The sequence below is a fragment of the Falco naumanni genome, chromosome 14 (assembly GCF_017639655.2).
Source record: "Falco naumanni isolate bFalNau1 chromosome 14, bFalNau1.pat, whole genome shotgun sequence".
Classification (NCBI taxonomy): domain Eukaryota; kingdom Metazoa; phylum Chordata; class Aves; order Falconiformes; family Falconidae; genus Falco; species Falco naumanni.
Genome location: NC_054067.1, coordinates 3,635,292 through 3,654,914, shown reverse-complemented (window position 1 = coordinate 3,654,914; position 19,623 = coordinate 3,635,292). Strand labels below are relative to the sequence as shown.

The 19,623-nt window shown below is 43.5% G+C and overlaps 1 protein-coding gene across 4 annotated transcripts in view; it reads right to left on the bottom strand.

Moving 5' to 3' along the window:
• AMOT (angiomotin) overlaps positions 1-19,623 on the bottom strand; it is a 61,225-nt gene that overhangs the window by 1,066 nt on the left and 40,536 nt on the right. For all 4 annotated transcript variants that reach the window (XM_040614491.1, XM_040614492.1, XM_040614490.1 and 1 more), the window contains 6 exons: positions 18,018-18,163; positions 7,239-7,388; positions 5,236-5,426; positions 2,867-2,989; positions 1,972-2,204; positions 893-1,117 (listed from right to left, as the gene is read on the bottom strand). In XM_040614491.1, coding sequence (XP_040470425.1) covers positions 893-1,117; positions 1,972-2,204; positions 2,867-2,989; positions 5,236-5,426; positions 7,239-7,388; positions 18,018-18,163 — 1,068 coding nt within the window. The remainder of the gene's footprint in view (positions 1-892; positions 1,118-1,971; positions 2,205-2,866; positions 2,990-5,235; positions 5,427-7,238; positions 7,389-18,017; positions 18,164-19,623) is intronic.

Here is a 19,623-nt window from a genome sequence, read left to right as displayed (position 1 = left end):
CTTCAGTTCTTCATGTATATAGCCAGACAAATAAAGATATTTTACCAAATTCTCTTTGGGTATCTTCCACTGATACACAATGGCATATAAAACTGGAGCGACTGCATTTAAACCAATGGAGTCAGAGCAGACTTTCACCACAAAACCTGTTGCCCCATCTCCCTCCATACCCATTAAATAGCATAGCATGAGCAAGATGCACAGCAGACCAGCCAAATTCACTCTTCCATAAAGAACAACATAATTGTAATGTGTCTGTAAGTAGAAGAGGCAAGGTTGTGTAATCTGCATTGATCTGGCAGAGTGGGCTGGAAAATGAGCAGCTCTTGCCAGCTCGGAGCTCTGTGGGAAGCAAATTCAGCTCTGTGACAGTCACTGTCAACTGGATCTACTTGTGCCAATGCTGAAGTTGGTGCTGTGACTGGAACAGTACAATAACGAGCCAGCTTCATCATGACGGTTACCTTTCCTTCTTCTTCCTCTCCCTTAACTGAGTCCACTTGGCTTTGAATACCCACTAAAAGGCAACGGCCACTTCCTACAGCCCATTTTCATACCCTGTTTAAACCCCACACCCTACTCGCAATTTACTTCAGGGTAGACACTGACTCAGAGACTGTCCTGGGGTTTCCATATACCTGCTCCAATTCTCAAATCTCCCTATACCACTCTACCCAGTGTGTCCATGTTTACGCTACCACTCTTAAGGCTATTTTTCCATCAGAGCATTTGAGATCCCTCAGAATATCGTCAAGCTGGCCTCTGAAATCCATCTGTCCTCACAAAAACTAAACCCAGTTTTCCTGAATGGAGAAAGGGATGGCAGGGCCCGTCCCACAGAGCAGAACTGATTACGAGTCGGTGGCAGGGGAGGGCAACTGAGCTTTGTTACCTGTTTTGTCTGCGCTGTAGGCCAGGTTGGTACTGGGGAGTCGTCCTGGTGTGGGAGCTGCAGTGGAAGGTGCAGCTTTGCTTTGTTCGCTGCCCCGGTCAGTCTGGGTGCTGCAGTCTCTGCTGCCTGTTTTCGAGTGGGCTGACAGCAATGGTGTGGAAGGAAGGACAGGAGAGGGGGTGGAGGGAATGGATTCGGAGCGATATTCTGTTCCCAGCAGAACACCTTTGTGGAAAAAGGGAAGAAAATTTCACAATCCCAGAAAACTAACTGGTATCAGTTCTGCATCCCTCTGTACTACTTGCCCTAGGATCTGGAGAGTGCCCTGTCCTTCAGCAGACAACACTCATTTACCTTTCTATAGCACCTTTCACCACCAGGTGCTAAAGTACCTGAAGAATAGCAGCATCCTCATGTTGCTGCATGCAAAGATACACAAGTGGGCACTGACACCTTACTTCCCTGTCTCTAAGTAGTGGCCTGTCTACGGCAGGGTAAATCTGCACACTCTGACATCAGCTGCAACAGATTCTTATTTACATTTCAGGGTCTTGTCTCACAGGGAGGGCCTTTGGACCAAACTTTTCCCCTGAAATAAAAAAAAAATAATCTAAGATTTGATTTGTTACAACTCATTTTCTCTGAACAATGGTGTTAAGCCATTCCAGAGAGCAGCCGTGTTAGTGCAGGCACAACACTACAAGACAGCAATCCTGATTAGTATCTCTGTTCCTGTTCAAGGAGACTTTACACCTTCAGACAGCTGTAACAACCCAGCTGAAAGCAAGTGCTTGGGAACTGTGAAAACTGAACCTCAAATATCCCTAAAGTCAGGTACTGTACTGGGAATAAAGGCTTATGTATTTTAATGACAGAGCCTGGACAGCAGAAATCACTATTTCCCAAAAGCGATTAAAAGAAGCAGTTGTTCCAAAGACATCTCGTCCCGCTTGCAGCCAGCTTCACTGCACACGAGGCCAGCTCATCTGTCTGTCCAACACACCTGCCTCCCGCTGCTCCTGCCTCCCCTCTAAGCACTGACTCGCACATCTGAACTGCCACCCTTATTTAAAAATTACCTAGGCTGCCTTTCCAGCTCTTGTCCTCCCTCTTCTCCTCCAGGATGGGAGTGCTGCTCAGCGTTGATGAGTGGGACAGCAAGCCTGAGCCGGCGTTCGAAATGGACATCAGCGACTTGGCGGGTCTCATTGAGGAGAGCTGGTCGGTCTTACCAGGCTCCTTCCGGGAGCGCTGCTGCAGGACTTTGATCATGGCATCCTTCTCGATGATCTGGGCATGCAGAGTCTTAATCCTTGAGAAGCACAAAGAAGAACAATGTACCTGTACTCCTGTCTCCTTGGACTGAGGCCTCAGTGCCCCCACGGCTGTGACTAGGACTCCCTTAGGCATTTGTGGAGGCAGACAAGATGCCAGTTGGAGCTTATTGCCCTGAATACTGGCTGCTCACTGGCCCAGGGGAGCAGATCACGCATGTATACATGCATGAGTAAACGGCTCTGAGATACCCATCCACCTTTGGCTACTGGAAGCTGCTCTAAACAGCCATGGAAGGGGCTTGGAGACAAAGCTGAGAGTACTGGGCAGGACATGAGACCAACAGAAAGGATTAACATGCTGTGGGAGTCTGCAACGGACCTAACCCTAGGGAAAACAGTTCTGTGAGAATGGAAAGAGCTGGCTGGAGCCTGGGGTCTGATGAGGATGCCCTGAAGAGAGAAGAGGAACAAGCCAGATGCAAAAAGTCTAAGAGAAGACTTTTTTGCATTAGCCCTCAGTATCAAGACAGGTTTTGGATTGCTATGTAGATACTCCCTTGGCCAAATGAGCGTCTGGCATCCTACATCATTGCTATGGGTGAAGACACAAGAATTTCTGGTTCTGAGGTGTCTACCCAGACAATTAATTTAAAGTCTCTGTCCTAAAGAAGCCAGATAGGACCAAACTGCATTTTACCTTCCCTCCATGTCGAGACACCTTCTGTTGGCAAGCAGGATCTCTTCCTCCTCCTTCTGAATACGAGCTTCCAGCGAGGTGTCATAGCTAGGGTTAGGCGAGTGACTGATCACTGTCGTGTCCCTGAGAACAAGCAGTAGAGCAGATGAAGGACCAGCTATGTTTGCTGCTTTACTCCTAGCAGCATAAAATTATTGCTCAAAAGCAACGAGCAAGAATATCCACTTTTTTTGAGTTTAGGTTGGCTCAGTGTCTTCCAAAAATCCAACTCCCAGCCCTAATGAAAGCAGGATTACAAAAATATGCAAGTCATTACAACAACAGTCAATCTACTGTCCATCTCGGGCCAGCCTATGATCTAACTGATTCACTGTACTACTGTAAACTGATCGACAAGGCAAATCCAAGGACATGGGGAGAGGGAAGGATGGCATAGAACACTAGGCATTTTTCTTCAATTGAAACAGCACAAACTTCGCTGTGGGTATAAAGCTCTCTTTCCCTTCCCCTTCCAACAGTATCATAGAGGGAATCGGAGTATCAAAGGGAACTAGGCATGGAAGCTCCTTAAGCAATCCTAAGCAGCTTGGTCCCAAAAACTTGGAGTGGGCTGAAAACACTTTCAGACTGATTCCATATGGTGCCTGATGTTAACACTGTGATAGTTGTTCAGTCCATTAACAAAACATGATGAGTATTTCATTCTACTTGTCGCTGTTCAGTCAGAACAAAGTCCCTGTGCTACGCTCTGTATCACTGTATGACTCATAACATTAAGAGCATGTTACTGGCATAGCTATGCATTAACAACATTACAAAAAAAACCAAACGCACACAAAAAAACTTGAGTTACCGAGAGCTCCAGTTCATTGTAGTAAGAACTGTCTGGGTAAATGTACTTATAACTCAGCAAAAGTTCAGATCAGGAACAGCAAAGCACCAATGTGAAGGGCATAAGAAGGTCATTCATCACAGAAACCTAACCTGCCCCAGACTCCCTCCTGTGCTCTAAAGCATCCTTCCTGCAACCTTAACTTCCAAAGGGATGCTATTTTCCACTACCAAACAAAAGGGAAAGAAATTTGTGCACGTTGTAGATGAGGTTGCCACTGAAATTAGTGGAATCCTTCACAGCCTGTATTCTTGAAGGAGATACTAGAGGTGCCAACTGCATATAAACCTGCAGGAGTATGGACACTAATGGAATATCATCTTTTAGGGGAGAAGCAGCTAGAAGGAAATGGAAAAACAGAGGTTGGCTCTTTCCTGACTGGAAGGCACTCTTGTTCATTTAGCAAAACTTGAACAGGCCTAACACAGCTCTTCTCATTCCATAATGAACAATAGACCAGACCCTCACTTATCAGCGCATGCTGAAAATATAACATGGCCCCTAAGGAGAAGCAACAACATGAGCCTTTAGAGAATCTCTGGGGAGGCAGAAAACTGTGCACAAGAAGCATCAATACCCTAAAATAACAGCCTGCTTCTGGAGCAAGATAAGATAAAGTCTTTAAATGCTAACACAGCACATCTGCAACTTTACCCCTGTAATTCTAGTATGATCTTACAAGCTAGGAAACCAGTTGTGATAACATTCCTGTTTGAATCTGGCTCATGAAACAATCTAAAATAAAATCTGCCATCAAGAACCAGAAAGTAGTGAGCAATGAAATTACATGTAAGCAATACCTAATGCTAAAGCATTGCATTCTAATAACAGCTCTTGTTTACCAACTAGCTGAAGCACTTGGGCCTGTTTACAGCCATAATAAGTGTTTCTGTACAGTTATCCTGGAATGTGAGCTTGTTACCAAATTTCAGACACCCTCCTCTTCCCACCCCCACAAGCAGTGCTCTCCATACGCAGCAGAATGTTTTGAGCAGAATTTCCTAGTAGATGTTTCTGGTTAGTAACCATGTTGAAGACAATACCACAAAGTAATTTGCAAAAACATTCTGGAGAACAAGAAGCCATTCAGGGTGAATGATGTGAATCACCCAGCTTACCCCACCTCACATGACTTCAGCAAGGACTGATCCCTGTTTAAACAAATAAAAAATACCAAAACCCTTCTCATACACCTATTTTTGAATCAACAGCTTCTAGGAATGGTTCAGAACAATTCTAATCTGGAAAATGGCTCCTGGATGTGGAGGAATCTTCGCCTGGAAAAAAGTTTCTAATTATTGGCAACTGCACAGCTCCCAGGAAAAGCAGCCAAGCCCTGCTTGCCTGCAGAAGTCTGAGAAGCCATTCAGACCACAAGGCGAGGTATCATGGGAGGGTGGTATGACAACATGCGTTGGTGAGAAATATGACATTCAACTGGAAAAATAATCCCAGTACTATGAAAAGTCTCCTTTACCTCTGAGCAGCCACAGTTGCAGCTGCATCCAAAGCAAACTGTCTCATCACACTCTCTTCCAGGTATTTCTGTTCCCACTTGGTCATGTCAGCTTCCAGAGCAAGAATCCTTTCTTCTTTCTCACGCAGGAGTTCCATAAGCGCTGTGGCGTTGTACTCCGAGACGTTGGCAGCCTGAGATGTACCCTGACGCTGATTTCCAAAAGCAAGGGGGAAAAAAAAAAAAAAAAAAAAAAAGAGGTATCAGGATGCATCTGTAAGATTTGGGGTTGGTTTGCCTTTTGTCTGAAACACAGAGGCTGGTCCACAGCAGCACTGGCTTGATGTAAGAACCCCCCCCAGAGTGAAACGCAGTGGCCTCTGCCATGCAGGGCAGACCAGGGGAGGGTAACAGTCTCTGTTAGAGCTTAATCTGAATCATCTGCAGGGGCAGTTTAGCCTCCCTCTGTCAAAACCAGTAAACAAGCTCATATACTGCATGAAAGGCTCCTATTTTCCAAATGCTGAAGCTCAAAAGTCATAAAACACCAAGCACCGCTCCTAAGAAAGACAGCTTAACTCACAGCATCCATACTAGAGTGCCTCCTGGTGCCATTCCAGAGCTGGTCAATACTAACAAGCAAATATCTGAGATGGAAAATGCTCCTTCTAAGGCCTTTTTTCCATGTGCAAAGCCCCACATGTGCACCTGAGAGCTCTATCATGCTATTCAGGTCTGATGGCTACAGCCCATCCATAATGCCTGACGTAACACAGATTCACTTCCAACATCGTTCCAGCAAAACACTAACTAGCATACAAGAGTTATCACACCTTTTAAAAAAACACATCCAAAATATTTTTGAAGGATTTGGTTATTAAATCAATATGATCCAGTGTATACCTGTGGATTAATTAGCCAGGGATTAAAAATAATTCAGTTCTAAAGCAAGACTTGGAAGACAGGCAGTGCTCCCTTCCAAACAAGAAAGAGTGGAGATTTGCTGAGCTAATACTTCAACAGATAAAATACCTAGTTTTATATGGAAGTCTCATCTGGGACTGGCAGGATATTTGACTTAAAAATTTTAAAAAAAATAGTTTAAAAGAAAAGAAATTGGGCAGACAAGTTATTTTATGTTCAGCTCAGAATTCTTAACCATGACAAGAAAGCTGTTTTCTGTGTTGACTCAGGCTCAGTGTCAAAAATTGTAGGGTTCAGAGCACACATTCATCTTCCAATGGTAACACTGAGAAGTTTATCCAATTACTGTAACTCCTACTAAAACCAATACAAAAATACAAGATTTAAATATCCATTCCTATGCAGATGTGAGAGTTGGGGGATAAACATGATCTGAAACTAAATGCTATTTAGAACATAGAATCCTATTTCCAGTAAAATTTACAAACCTGGCAGTCCACCTATGTTTGACATAGGTTGAACTAAAACTAAAACTTCACATCTAATTCATGCCACCACTGCACAATCTACTTCTCATTCATTCTTCTTACTGAAATTAACTCACGTTACAATCATATGAACATACTCTACATGAGGGTCCCATCTGTTTCTGTCAACAGCATTTATAGAAAGGTTTTGCCATTTTGGTTTTGTTTGTTTTTTTCAAATGCAAAAGCTCTCTGAAGGGCCTCTTTTCAGGCTGGTTGTTAATGATTTTTTTATAAAATCTCAAATTATGAACGATATTTAAAAAATAATTTAAAAATCAATATAACCAGTTTACTTAAAGATAGAACACCATCTAGCTACATGGCTATGTCTGAATCTCATCGTGCGATGGATCCTCTCTTGCTCTGTTACCTAAATTTTCTGGTTGGAATGGAAGAATTAAATCAAGTAAAACCAATACAACAGCCAGCAAATCCATGATTCTAGCTACCAAAATAAAAATCTGTTAATTTTACAAAATGGAAAAAACCACTGCCCTTCCTTTATGTGTGTGTAGGGTATAGCGTACAACCCTACACAAACCTGGCATGGCAGAGGGAAACGGCAGGTACCTGCTGCATCCGGAGAGATTCCAGTTCCCTCTCCAGCCGGGTCCGCAGCCTGTGTTCCAGCTGTTCCCGCTTCTCACACGCTGCCTGCAGCTGAACCAAGGCCTGCTGCATCTTCTCCACCTTCTCAACATAGACCTGCTTCTTTTTGAGCTGAAACAAAGGAACACAATTCAACGTAAGTTAAATAATGAGAACAAGCGCGTGAACCTCTGGCTTTGTACACACGGCCGCACGCAGAAACACCAGGCAAGGAAGAACATGTCCAGACGGCTGCTGTCAGTGTCCCTCAGGCTCCTGCTCTGGACTCGACACTTGGGATGCTACAAGGCTTTCCCATCTCTGCTTTCCTGCTAGGTATATTTGTTCTTTTTGTCCTCAGCAACCCCAGGGTAATGATGGGGAAACTGAGGTAATTATCTGTTGCAAATGACTGAGAGCAGCAATGGGCTAGAAAGGGCATCTGGGTTCACAATAGAGAATGTTTAAGTGACCTGAGACACTACCAAGGTAACTGCAGCAAAGATAGCATTTAGAGCTGGTCCACAAGTTAGGAACACTTTGCGGTGCAATACTGAAAATTGCTGGCAGCGTATTTATGAGAGTAAGTAGAAACTGAATCAAAACTTGCAGGACCCTATTCCAGCCCTGTAACAATAAAATAATGAACAGGATCAAAGCACACACTAGACATGGCCTTGTGCTCTCTCCACACTGCAGCCAGGTTTATTCCAGCAGTCTGGACATCCACCTCAGTCATCTTGGCCCAGTGTGACCTGAGAGCTCCTGCCCCATTCCCTGTCTCTGCCCTTCAGTCCTCCTCCATCGTTCATCCTGCAAACCAAGCTGCTATCCTGACTCACAATAAGCAATAAAAACTACCATGCTGAGATGCCTGGTAACTGTCTTAGCAAGATTAATCCACAGTTCCAGCAGAATAAAACCGAACTAAAATATTAATTTTTAAAAAATGAATAAAACATGCCCAGGCCTAGCTTTGTTCTAATATATAGGATACTGGACACCCATGGACATAATTTTCTGTTAAGGAAAAGACTAACAATCACAATTAGCTGGCCTTCTGTGGCAAATCTAGGGCACTGCTTTTTTAGCTGTGACGGTCATAAACCCTGAAATACAAAAATAGCAGGAAGAAGGCAACTTTTCCCAACAGTCAGAGCCAAAGTCTAGAGAAGCACCACAATGAAAAACACAGGCTCCCTTATGTGAGTTCAAAGAGCTACTCTACAGCTTCATGGAAGAAAAGTCCACTGAGGGATATTAAAGACAAAAGACATCACTTTTGGCTCAGGAAGTCCTTCTTGGAAGCGGAAAGTATTCTGGGAAAGTACCGCTGTTTGTTGGCCCCATTCTGATAGTGTTCCCTAGGAATCTGCTCTAAGTTTCGGCACAGACAGGATACTAGGCTTGCTGGGCTTTGATCTGAACAATATGAGCCATTCTTACAGTGCACCTTCATTCCAAAAAGGTCTTATCATGTGTTTCTTCAAAATTTTCTCTTTTCACACTCTTGTTCCTTGGGGCAATCCAGAGACTGCAATGTGAATAGCAGAGAAAGAAAAATCTGTAAACACTATTAATCCCAGACATGGTACCCTTTTCTTTTCTTCATAAAGTCAGCAGGCATCTAATCTCACAGCATGAATGTTGCTGCCCTAGAGGATTTTCCCCAAACAAGTATTTTTGGGGCAGTATAATAAAAGTTTGGGCAATATAATGAAAGTTACAATAAATAGTGAGTAATCCAGTCAAAGGCCTTCCCACCAGTGCATGTGGAGTAGAAAGATATTTTTACTCCTTGATTACTCAAGATTTCAACTTGTTTGAAATGGGAGGGACGAGAACATTTTAATACAACTTAATATTCCACTGCTGCTCTGCAGAAAATCAATAAAATGTTATACTTAATAGACCTTTTTACTCCAGAACATAGTGCTTAATAACACTGATTTAAGCTTTCTCAGACTCCAATAAAGTGTAGATTAATGCAGTAGTTTTACACTCAAGTTAACAGCAGCTCAAGGCGGTTCTGTAACTAGCCAAAAATTATAGACTATAAGTCAGCAGCAGAACCTAGAAATGAAGAGCACGCAGTATCCTGGTTTTGCATACAAGCTTACTGACCTAGACAAGAGTAAGGAACAACCTAATAAACTCGCTAGCAGCAAAATATCATAGAAACATAGAATCATTTAGGTTGGAAAAGACCTTGAAGATCGAGCCCACATGCATCGAGCTGAATAATAATCTCTTGAAAATCAGCTCTTGTCCCCCACTCTTCTGTACAAAAAAAAATCAAGGAAGGACGTACATTTGGTCTCTTATTACCTACCACAAAGCATTCAAATTTCTGAAAAGTTTTTTAACGCACAGGTACAACTTCCCTCGCAAAAGCAGCTGCCGATAACATTTCACTAGTTTCATAACTAATAAACCTGAGTATGCATATGCGTGGATTAACGTTTTGGCCTGCATTCAAAGAATACCAAGAGCCCAGCCAAAAAAGAATTAGGACACAAAAATTCCACTGAAACATTCACTTTGAAAATGCTCCCATCAGCCAAACCTGCAGGTGAAACGTTGCAACACAAGCTGTTGCCCAACTTACCAGCACTGCCTGCACATGCCTAACTCATGCACCAGACCTAAAGTACAGGCACGGCCTGTTCAGTGGCTTTTCATAAAGACAACTTCTTTTTTTTTTTTTCTTCCCCCTTCACAAAATACATCTTCCAGCACCAGGAAGAATTAGGAATGTTAGCAAATTTGGGGTTTGCATGTGTATTTTATTTAATGGCTTAAAAACAGAATTAATTGAGGAATCCCTCAAATCATTCTCAGTTTTTTTGGAACACAGATGTTCAGGAAGCTTTAAAGGCATGTATATGCTCCAGACAACTCAGCTTTCCTAATGTGTCTTTTGACACAATTATTCTTTATATATGAGACTGCTTAATTTCATGCACTGGCTGCACTCAGTCAACTCACTGCATATTCTGACAGTTTCATTCATTTCCAGCTCTGCCATCTCTGTGACTGCAAGTATTTATGAGGAACAATTTACCTTTCTGTGAATCAGGATCCTCCAGGACTGGTAGCAGTGAAATCCAATATTACTTTTTTTTTTTTTTTAATAAATCTTTCTGACTTGTTCTGTCCTCTCAGTGTAAAGAGGATCAGTAATAATTCTTGCAAGCACAGAGGGATTTCATTACCATAAATTGAGAGTATGATGGTGTTTTCCTAAGACAGGAATTGGAAACAGTTTCCTGAGTATTGCCAGGGTGCTGCAGACATAAGTGAAATGGGAGGAAGAAAAAAAGGCAGCATGCTGAGGCTTGTTCTTGGTCATTTGCCATGGATTCCCCACCCTCTCTCTTCCAGCAAAGAACTAAAACTGGCTGCTCAGTGCCAAGGGCCACAGTAACACCTACCATGGGGGAGATGGCATCAAAGGATGCTGGAATTCTCTCCTCTACAAGCCTTGCAGTGAACACGTGCTCTAGATAAGAGTTCACTCCTGAAGCTTTACAGAGATGCGGTCACGCCCTTCAGTATATAATTTTAAATAAATTTTACAAGATAGTAATTTTCCTTTGATGGTAGTGCATTTAACTAAGAAGCAAGCTCATGCTCACATAATGTATTATAACTGTTTTGCCTTGAAGGGTGCTCTGAAAATGAAGGGCATTTTACTCATAATAACATCTTTATTATAACACCTCTTTAAGACAGTAAGATCTCAAATAACCTCAGTGCACATCTGGAAGCACAGCAGAGCAATTCAGCATGACTGCTTCCCTTCCCAGCATTTTCTAAAGCACAACTTTAATCATGTGCATACCTTCTCCAAGTCAATCCCTGACTGCTTTGGAAAATGTCCTAACCAAGGATCAGAGGTCAGGCTTTAACTCTATCAACAAGATTTTCTAATTAAACCATTGTAAACAAGAGCAGTCACTCTCCAGTCCACATCCACTACGATGTTTACGTAAATGCTGCAACAAGACTGAGGACAAGAAAAATAAAGAAGGCAAGGACTAGCTTGGGATTCTGCAGATATCTAGTACGCAGAAGTGTGAATTGATGCAGGGAATACCCCTGAAAGATTTCCTGGCCTCCCAATCAAGTATTTCTGTCTTCATTTTATTTCCTCTAACCCTTGTCAAGATTGCTTTCTGCAGTTCAGAGCCAGACGGGAGAAGGAGGACACTCTTGGGATTCAGAGGCTTCACGGCTCACAAGAGTCTGGCTGACCTGAAGAGCAATCTGTTTCCAAGTTAGAAAGATTTACTGCCTGAAAACATCTGCACACCGCTATCACCAAATTGCAGGGCTTCCAGAAATGGAAAAGGAATCAACCACTCTAAACGCACAGGGATGAAATTATTAAACAGATCCACTAAACCTAGAAAACTGAAACTGGTCCTCAGAAACTTTTCACAGGAGAAAAGACTTCCTAAGACAACGGAATGCCTGGCTGCAGGCAATCCGCAGCCTTCTCTGCCACAGAGAGCATTTGCATGGTCTAAAACCAATGGCCAAGGACAAAGTGTTCCTGTCAGAAACAGGGACCTTTGATTACTACCACAACTGCCCAGCAGAAAAGGGATTAACATTCTAAAAGCCAAACAAATCCTGTTCCTTGGTTTGATTTAGGCTTCCACAAGCCATGCAATCTCTTTCAGGGAAGCCAGGTGCTTGCAGAAGAAAGGCTTTGAGGAGGGCACGGAGGTTTCATGCACACAGCACAGGGAGCAGGGACATACAGGAATGAGGAATTTTCACTGTCAAGGCACTAGAAGCAAGGGAGGTAGAGGCTGTAACATCCTCCGGACTGGAGATGCCTCTGCAGGGCAAATGCAGTCCTGCACCTACCAGGTGAGGGGGAAGGAAGGATCTTTTGTAAAGAGATTCAGCGCTTCCAGATGTGTTACTCAGCAAACAGTTTTTCTGGGGAAGAAGAGAAGACTTCCTGCAAGGCTAGCAATGATTCAGAAACTCTCCCAGGCATTTTGACAAAGTCAGCCATTACCCTCCTCATCTAGGACACCTCCTATTTCAGTAAATTGGTAACACTTGTCAGCATCTGCTTGTCTCCCACCCACTATTTCTGATGTCTTCAAAGTCCTTTGTTTAATATATTCAGGGTGTTTTCATGACATTCTGGGTTTATCCTAAAGCTGAATCCATTCAGATGCGCTGAAAATGTATTTCCCCCACAAGAATTTGCCTGCTATGGCAGAAATGTAGTAAAAAAAAAAAAAAAAAAGACAAAAAAAAAAGACAGCAAGCACATTCACATTTAAACCACCTCTCCCTCTTGCAGTTGGAATATATTCCTCTAGGATGCCTTGAACCCTCAGTTTGTTAGAATTCAGGCCCAATAAGGCGCCACTGGCCTCAGCAAGAACTCATGCTGAAACAATTTGGTAACAGTATCCTCTTGCTAGGGAATTGTGCTTGTTGCATGGGAATGTCATAATGTCATCTCTCCGTTTGTGTTAAAATAAGTTATAACTCTTGAAGCCACCTCTGGAAAATTATTAACAGACAGAATATGAGAGGTAACGACATGGCAATAAAAAGCCAGTGCTGCGCTGTTACAAGAATGCAGGTCATAAAAGACACACACGCATACTAGTTACATGGAAGAGAGGGAGTTCTCCTTCCTACCCATCCATGAACGAATGATACGCCATCCAAAAAGTGTCCCCTTTAAAAGCATCTCTGTCCTGAAAGGAGTGGTTATGTAGCTCTGAGAGTCTAAGTGAGACAAAGCTGTGGAGGCTAGGAGTATCTTTTTATAGACCCAGAGAAGTGACTGGAGAAAAACAAGACAAGCTTTCAAGCACACAAACTCTCCTTTGGGTCTCTTCCCTACAAGCCAGAGCTCTGTTCTGAAAGTATCTCAGACACAGCGTATGAAGTACAATAGATGTCATTTGGAAATGAACGTTGCTACATTTCCCCACAGACAGAACCCTCAGTGTTATCAGAAACAGTGTGCTATTTCTCTCCACAATAGCTGAGTGGGAAATGAATATACTATCTTAGCTTTAATATCTGGTTTATGTTGAATTCTGATGGCTGAAAGATCTTACAGCTTCTAAATACAAGGCACTTTTAGAAAACATATTTCATTCCAGCTTCTTCCCTTCGCCAGCCCCCAGTCGGCACCAAGCAGACATCCTGTCTGGCTTCTCCTTCCATTGCAAGGTGTGTGCATGAGGATGGCAGAGAGCAGGTATTTATAGCTTCTTAGTGGTAGTCGCTATTTTTCAAAGCTGTCTCCTTAAGGCACGCATTAAAACAGTGGTTTGTAAAGCGGTGGAGCAAAGGAGTACAAGTTACACTACTATATAAAAACCCACAAACTTTTTTTAAGTTGAAGTGTGGTCTTCCATGGTATGAATTAACCAGGGTAAGTAGAAATGACCAAGTTCAATAAAAGTTCTGGAAATTCTTTTTTTTTTTTTTTTTTTTTTATTAGTGTAAAAACAGTAGCAATTGTACCCTCTACATCCAGCAGTTGTGGTTAGATAAAGTATTTGGCACCAAACTCGCTGCTGCAATATTACAAGCCTGGTAAGGACTCGACAATAAGGCAGTGCTTACCCAGTCTCTCGGGCTGGTCAAGATGGTCCTTTCCGTAAACCCAGCAATTCTGCCTTTGGCCCAGAGCAAAGCGAAGTTTAACTATCTGCTCTCTGTTTGCCGAAGGCTCTCAAGGTTTATGTTAGCAGATGTTGGTTGAATCATGGCAACGTGACTATTTTCAGAGCTCACACATACAGGCCATCTGTGACCATCTACCAGCTACAAACCTGCTGCACACTGCAGCCAACCAAATGCTTCCATCAAAATTGCCATCATGGCAATCCACGCTCCAAAATCAGGCTTTCTCATTGCTTTAGCTGCAAATATTATTATCACTAACCATTTCTGACTGTGATATATGTTTTTAAGCCAACACGCGTTTTACCTCAAATATATTCCATTATTTTAATTACATGCAATAAATTTGAAATAAATCTCAAGGGTTTTGATTTTCAAAACCACAGACTAATACTTCACAAAAAACAATTTTAATAAGCTGCTGACATGCATAACTGTGGAACATCTACTAAAGGGAAGAATGGAAATGGAGAAGTGAAAATAGGGGTTAATAACTGAGTATCTTTATGTAAAGTGCAGAAGGAGTAAAGTTTAAATATTACATATAAAGCATACATACTTAGCAAGTCTGTTCGTAGCCATATTTAAGTTTGTTTTAAGTACTCATGATCACTCGCCCTTTTTAGCACTTTGCAGAAATAAACTCCACTCTATCAAAAGCTTTAATGGCAGCTTGTTCTAAATTTGAAGAGTCATTTCACCCTTGCTAACGAACCAGGGAAAGGATTCTATGAATGCCTACTTTTACTTACAACTGTTTCAAACCATACTTTAGTATCTCCAAGATCATTCCTTTCTCCATCACATTTAGCATCCCTTTATCTCTTTTTTCCCTCTAACTTGGATGTTAAAATCCAATACATATAAAAGCTCTCTAAGCTCCATAGGAGCACACGCACCTACAGTTTACACATGGGTGGTTTCGTCCAAACTGGCAATTCAGGCAAAAGACTTAAAAAAAAATCTGGAAGTTCCAATTTCAATGCAGTATTTAAATCCAGCTGTAGTGATATATGGCTTATAGCTCTCATTAGAACAGAAATGTTCTTTTTATAAAGGATCTGGTGCATATAAGGCAGGGTAACTCAGCTCAATAGAAAGTCAAAACGGAAGGAGGAAAAAAAAAGGCTGAAAACTTACATTACAGGATGCAACAACTGAAATACGCACACCCCCCACAGGCCATGAGCCAGAGTGGCTGCCAGCATAAGAAACTCCACCCTCTTCTGCAGGACTAGTTTGGAAATCCTGACAATTACAGGGACTAGTAACTCAGATTAAGCTGGCAGGAATAAAACAAATAATTGACAAATTGCTCATATATATCCTGGTTACTGAATGTCACTAACTCAGGCTGACGTTTACAGTCCCTTCTAAATGGTGCCCTGAGCACTGAACAGCTTGCCTGGCTTTCTTTCGGAAAGTTACCAAACAGCTCGGGGATTTGAGAAGTTCCCACAATTCAATACTAATGAGGCAACAAATGCTTTATAATCCTAAGTATTTAATTAAAAAGTGATTTGGGAAACGTGCAAAAGTGACTCTTTACCCCTTCTGTTTCCCCTTATTTCCCCTCACCTCTAGGAAAAAACAGAGTTAATTCCTGCTCCCTCACTGAGATGCTTCCATATTTATCTACAGCAGGAAGGGTGGCACTTCCTATGCGCCCTGGGATTTGAGCAAAGGTTGGATGCAAATGACCAGAAGCCCTCATGCAGGGCATTCCACTCTATATCAGCACACACGTGGTTTTTAAGCTATCATGCCATCTAGCCCAGAGTTACTTACCTATTTTACTATTCTACCTATGCAGAAATACTTTGCCACAGCCCCGAACCCAATTCTTCCAGTAAAACGAGACAGGTCTTTTGAAAAGAAAACACACAATTATTATTACTCCTAAAGGTTTCAACTCTACTGTGAGGGAGCCACTATTAGCGCCTACACAGAGGTTCAACCTAGCCGAGTGCTGTGTGTGCTGGCCCCAGCTGATCACAGCAGCTCTATACATGCTGACTCCAAGCAAGTGAGTTGCTTCAGGGAATCCAGAAGGATGTCCTGTGTACTTAAAGTCAGTCACACATCAGACTTTTAGTGTAATAAGGTGCTGAAATCTGAATGAAAGCCGAAGAGCTCAATACATTGCGGGATCAAGTGACAGAACAGTTTTAGAGACAAAGAGAATCATGTCACCTTTAAATTACCCTACAACCTAACGCTCCCTGTCCCCCTGAGCAACAAAGGTGCAAGTCAGCCTTACCAGGAGATGCTGCAATTTTTAGAGAAATCGGTGGACTTGTCGACTGCGTGCAAGGCTGAATGTGGCCAGTAGTAGTTAAGCAGTCCTCTGACTCCACTCTTCTTTTTCTGTCACTATAATTTGTATTGCACAGAACCAGTGATGGACCACAGCCTGACGATGCTAAGCGCTGAAGAATGAAAACTCCCTGCCCTCAAAGCCCACAGCCTGAGCCTGGGACAGGAGACAGCGGGTGGAAGCACACCCGCCAGGCAGGCCTAGTAGGCGCTCTGTGGGTCAGCATGAAGGGCAGCAGGCTCTGGGGCCCAGCCCCTGCCAAACATGTTGTGAGCATCACAGAAGGGTGCTTCAGAGCAGCCCTGCCAGTGTTTGCAGGGAAGGTGAGGACAGGCTGGGAGAAAGCACGGAAGTGCTTCTTTGCGCTGGGGAGGAAGGGGTGCTTGGAAACTGAGAAGGACAAAGGTAGAAGACAGCCTCTCAGCAACAAAGGGAGAAGAGAAACAGGGTTGGGTAACCCATGAGGGGCCTGGAAAGCGGAGAGGAACTGCCTGAATTTGATGCGGTGGAGAAAAGAAAGTGAGGTGCAGCACGGGGGAGAAAGACTAAGGAGGTACAATGGCAGGTAGCCCTGCAACAACATCCTGAATGAGCACAGATGATCCAGGAGGGGAGAAACCCAGGGAGGGCTTCCAAGAAGCTGAAGAGATTAAAGCAAGGGTACTGCAAGGGACAAAAATCAAGGACACCAGGGAAAGAAACACAGGAAGGCTCAGGGGAAGGGCTACTGAGGCAAACACAGAGCTTAGAGAAAAGCAGGCTAAAATTCAGAAGGCAGCTACATCTGTACCTGGGAGAGGAGGAACGCAGGCAAGACAAGACAGGAGGATGTTCGCTTTGTATTTGATCATTTCATCTCTCTTGGACAATGGGATCCTGAACAGAGAGAGAAGTAGAAGCAGACAAGTGGAGGGTTTGAGTAACGTCTCTGCAGACAACAAGATGCAGGTGGATATAGGTACAGCGCTCGACTGAAGGTGACGGTGAATGCTAGTAGGCAGGAAGATGGCAGAATTGAAGGAAGAGAGAACAAATCTGCAGTGGAGGAAGCGTGCTTGGTCATGAGATTTCCTCCAGAGGCTCTCTATGGAGGAAGAGTAGGAATAAAGGAAGCAGAGGCTGGGAGTGGGAAATGGAGCCTTTGAGAGGAAAGGAGTAGGCGGGAGGAAAGAGGACGGACACTATGACGCAGAAGGGCAGCGAGGTGAGTGCCATGTGTGAGTGGCAGGGACAAGGCTACAAAAGAAAGTACTGTGAAAGCTGCCCAGCTAAGCAGCTCAAATGCATTATCCTCTCTTGGGAGGAAAAGGAGAGAAAACAACCAAGGTCATGCCCAGCTTATTACATACACTGGGCACGTGTGGTGATCTGCAGTGTACACCACGATAACCTGGTGTAAGTGGAACACCTGGCAAGGGGACAAGCTGCATTCATTTGAAATTAGTTAAAAGTCCATCCAGATCTGAATTTCTGCCAGGTTCAGGAGGTTGCCAGGGTTGGGATTTCAGTTCCAGCCCACTTTTACCAGTTGAAACAAAAAGAAAACGAAACATGGCTGCTTAGACGAAAGCACTTCCAAGGAAATACAGATTTGTGGCTTATCTGTGCACAGTTCAGTGGTTTAGCTAACCAACACAAAGCTAAGCCGATATAAACAGCTTTGAAGCAAGCAGATTTCCTACTAATTTGCACAAGACAAACTCATTCCCACAGTCACTTTTACTGGAACTCAAGCTACCCTAATTTCTCTCTCCCAGCATCCTTACCTCCTCCTCCAGTTTCACCACCTTGGCCTGAGCATTGTTCAAGGCCTGGTCTCGGATCTCGATGTGTCTTCGCTGGTCCTCGTTGGTGGAGCGTGCAGCAGCCAGTTCAATTTCCAGTTTCTCTTTTTCCCGCTGTGTTTCCTTGTCTATCAAAACAAAGTGAGAGCTATCAATGGACAGCACTCGTCTCTACCCAGCTTTCAGGAGTCTTTCACGTCAGAGGTGAAGGAAAGATTGTACTGGAACTTCTCACAAGACAGAGAATGCAAATCTAATGCTACGGAGGAAAAAAAAAAAAAAAGGTACATGGCTTTCAAGGAAGGGGAGTTGTAACCCTGAAAAACAAGTATGGTACTTTCAAGTGACAATGTGCCACAATGCTAGCAAGAAGGAATAGAAGGTGCATCGCTCAGTACAGTTAGGTAATTTGCTCTGATTATGCAGATGGTTTGTGAAACTTCGCACCTCTTTACCTCTGAGCTTTCAGTGGTGGAAAACAAACTAGGTAATTTTAATATCCCAGGAGATGGCAGGCTTCTGTGCCTGGAAAATTTGTGCTCCTTTTTTTCAAACTGACCCCACAAACAGGAAGGCTGCTCTGCCTGGGGCAGCTGTCCTCCTCAAAGTTACATCCAGTTGGTACTACCAGCAAAGTGGGACATCAGAGGAGTCAGACAACAAGTGAGCAATGAGAACTCCTCACTCTTCCCCTACTGCCCTTAAAAACAAGCCCCTGGGCCAGAACTGAGACACATACATCTATTCTGTCACTGTTCAAAGCAGACCTGCAGTTCAAGAAAGCCTTTTGCCCAGCTCTGAGAGTTCACGCCTGATGCTTTAAAGCCACCCCAAGCACAGCAGCTGGTCCTTTGCTGCTGCTCTCCAAAAAGAGCTGGACCTAGTGGGAGAGCTACGCTGTGTGTTTCAGGAACAGGGCAACAGCCTTCATAAAAAAAAAAAAATAATAGGATAAAATAACCAAGGACTGGAGAAATTATCACGCAGGAGTGTAAAGCAAAGCCACAACACAGAGCTGATGTCCTCTGTATATGTTGCCATTCCCAGCTCAAGCCAACCAGCTACAATGATAACATTAACGCACTTGCTGGATACATAACCACAGAATACTCCCTGGAGTGATCTACACCCAGCACTGATGACACCAGAGAAACTGCATTCCAGAAACCAATATCCCATGACAAAGGAATGAGGACAAGGAGTGGAAGGCTTGAAAAACAGGAACTAGATCCTGGGTGTTAGGACAGACTGCATATGGAGTACACAGGCCCGTTTGTGCAAGCATGTGCATAGCTATATTTACAGGACCACAATTATTCCCTTTCTTCTGCCAGCAGAGAGCCAGAAGCAAAGCTTTAGCAACACAGAGTAGCTAAAGATTCCCTTCTGCTAGGGAATCAATGCAGCCCACACACAGGTTGCAAAACAAACCTGTCCACCAACAGCACCCAGAACTCTGCAGAGCAAACCCTGACTGCAAACTCAGAGCTAACCTGTGGCATAAGACACAATGAAAAAGGCTAATGTCACCATCTGCCTATTCTTTTCCCCATCTCTCTCATCCCAGTATTTTTTCCTCCACCCAGGA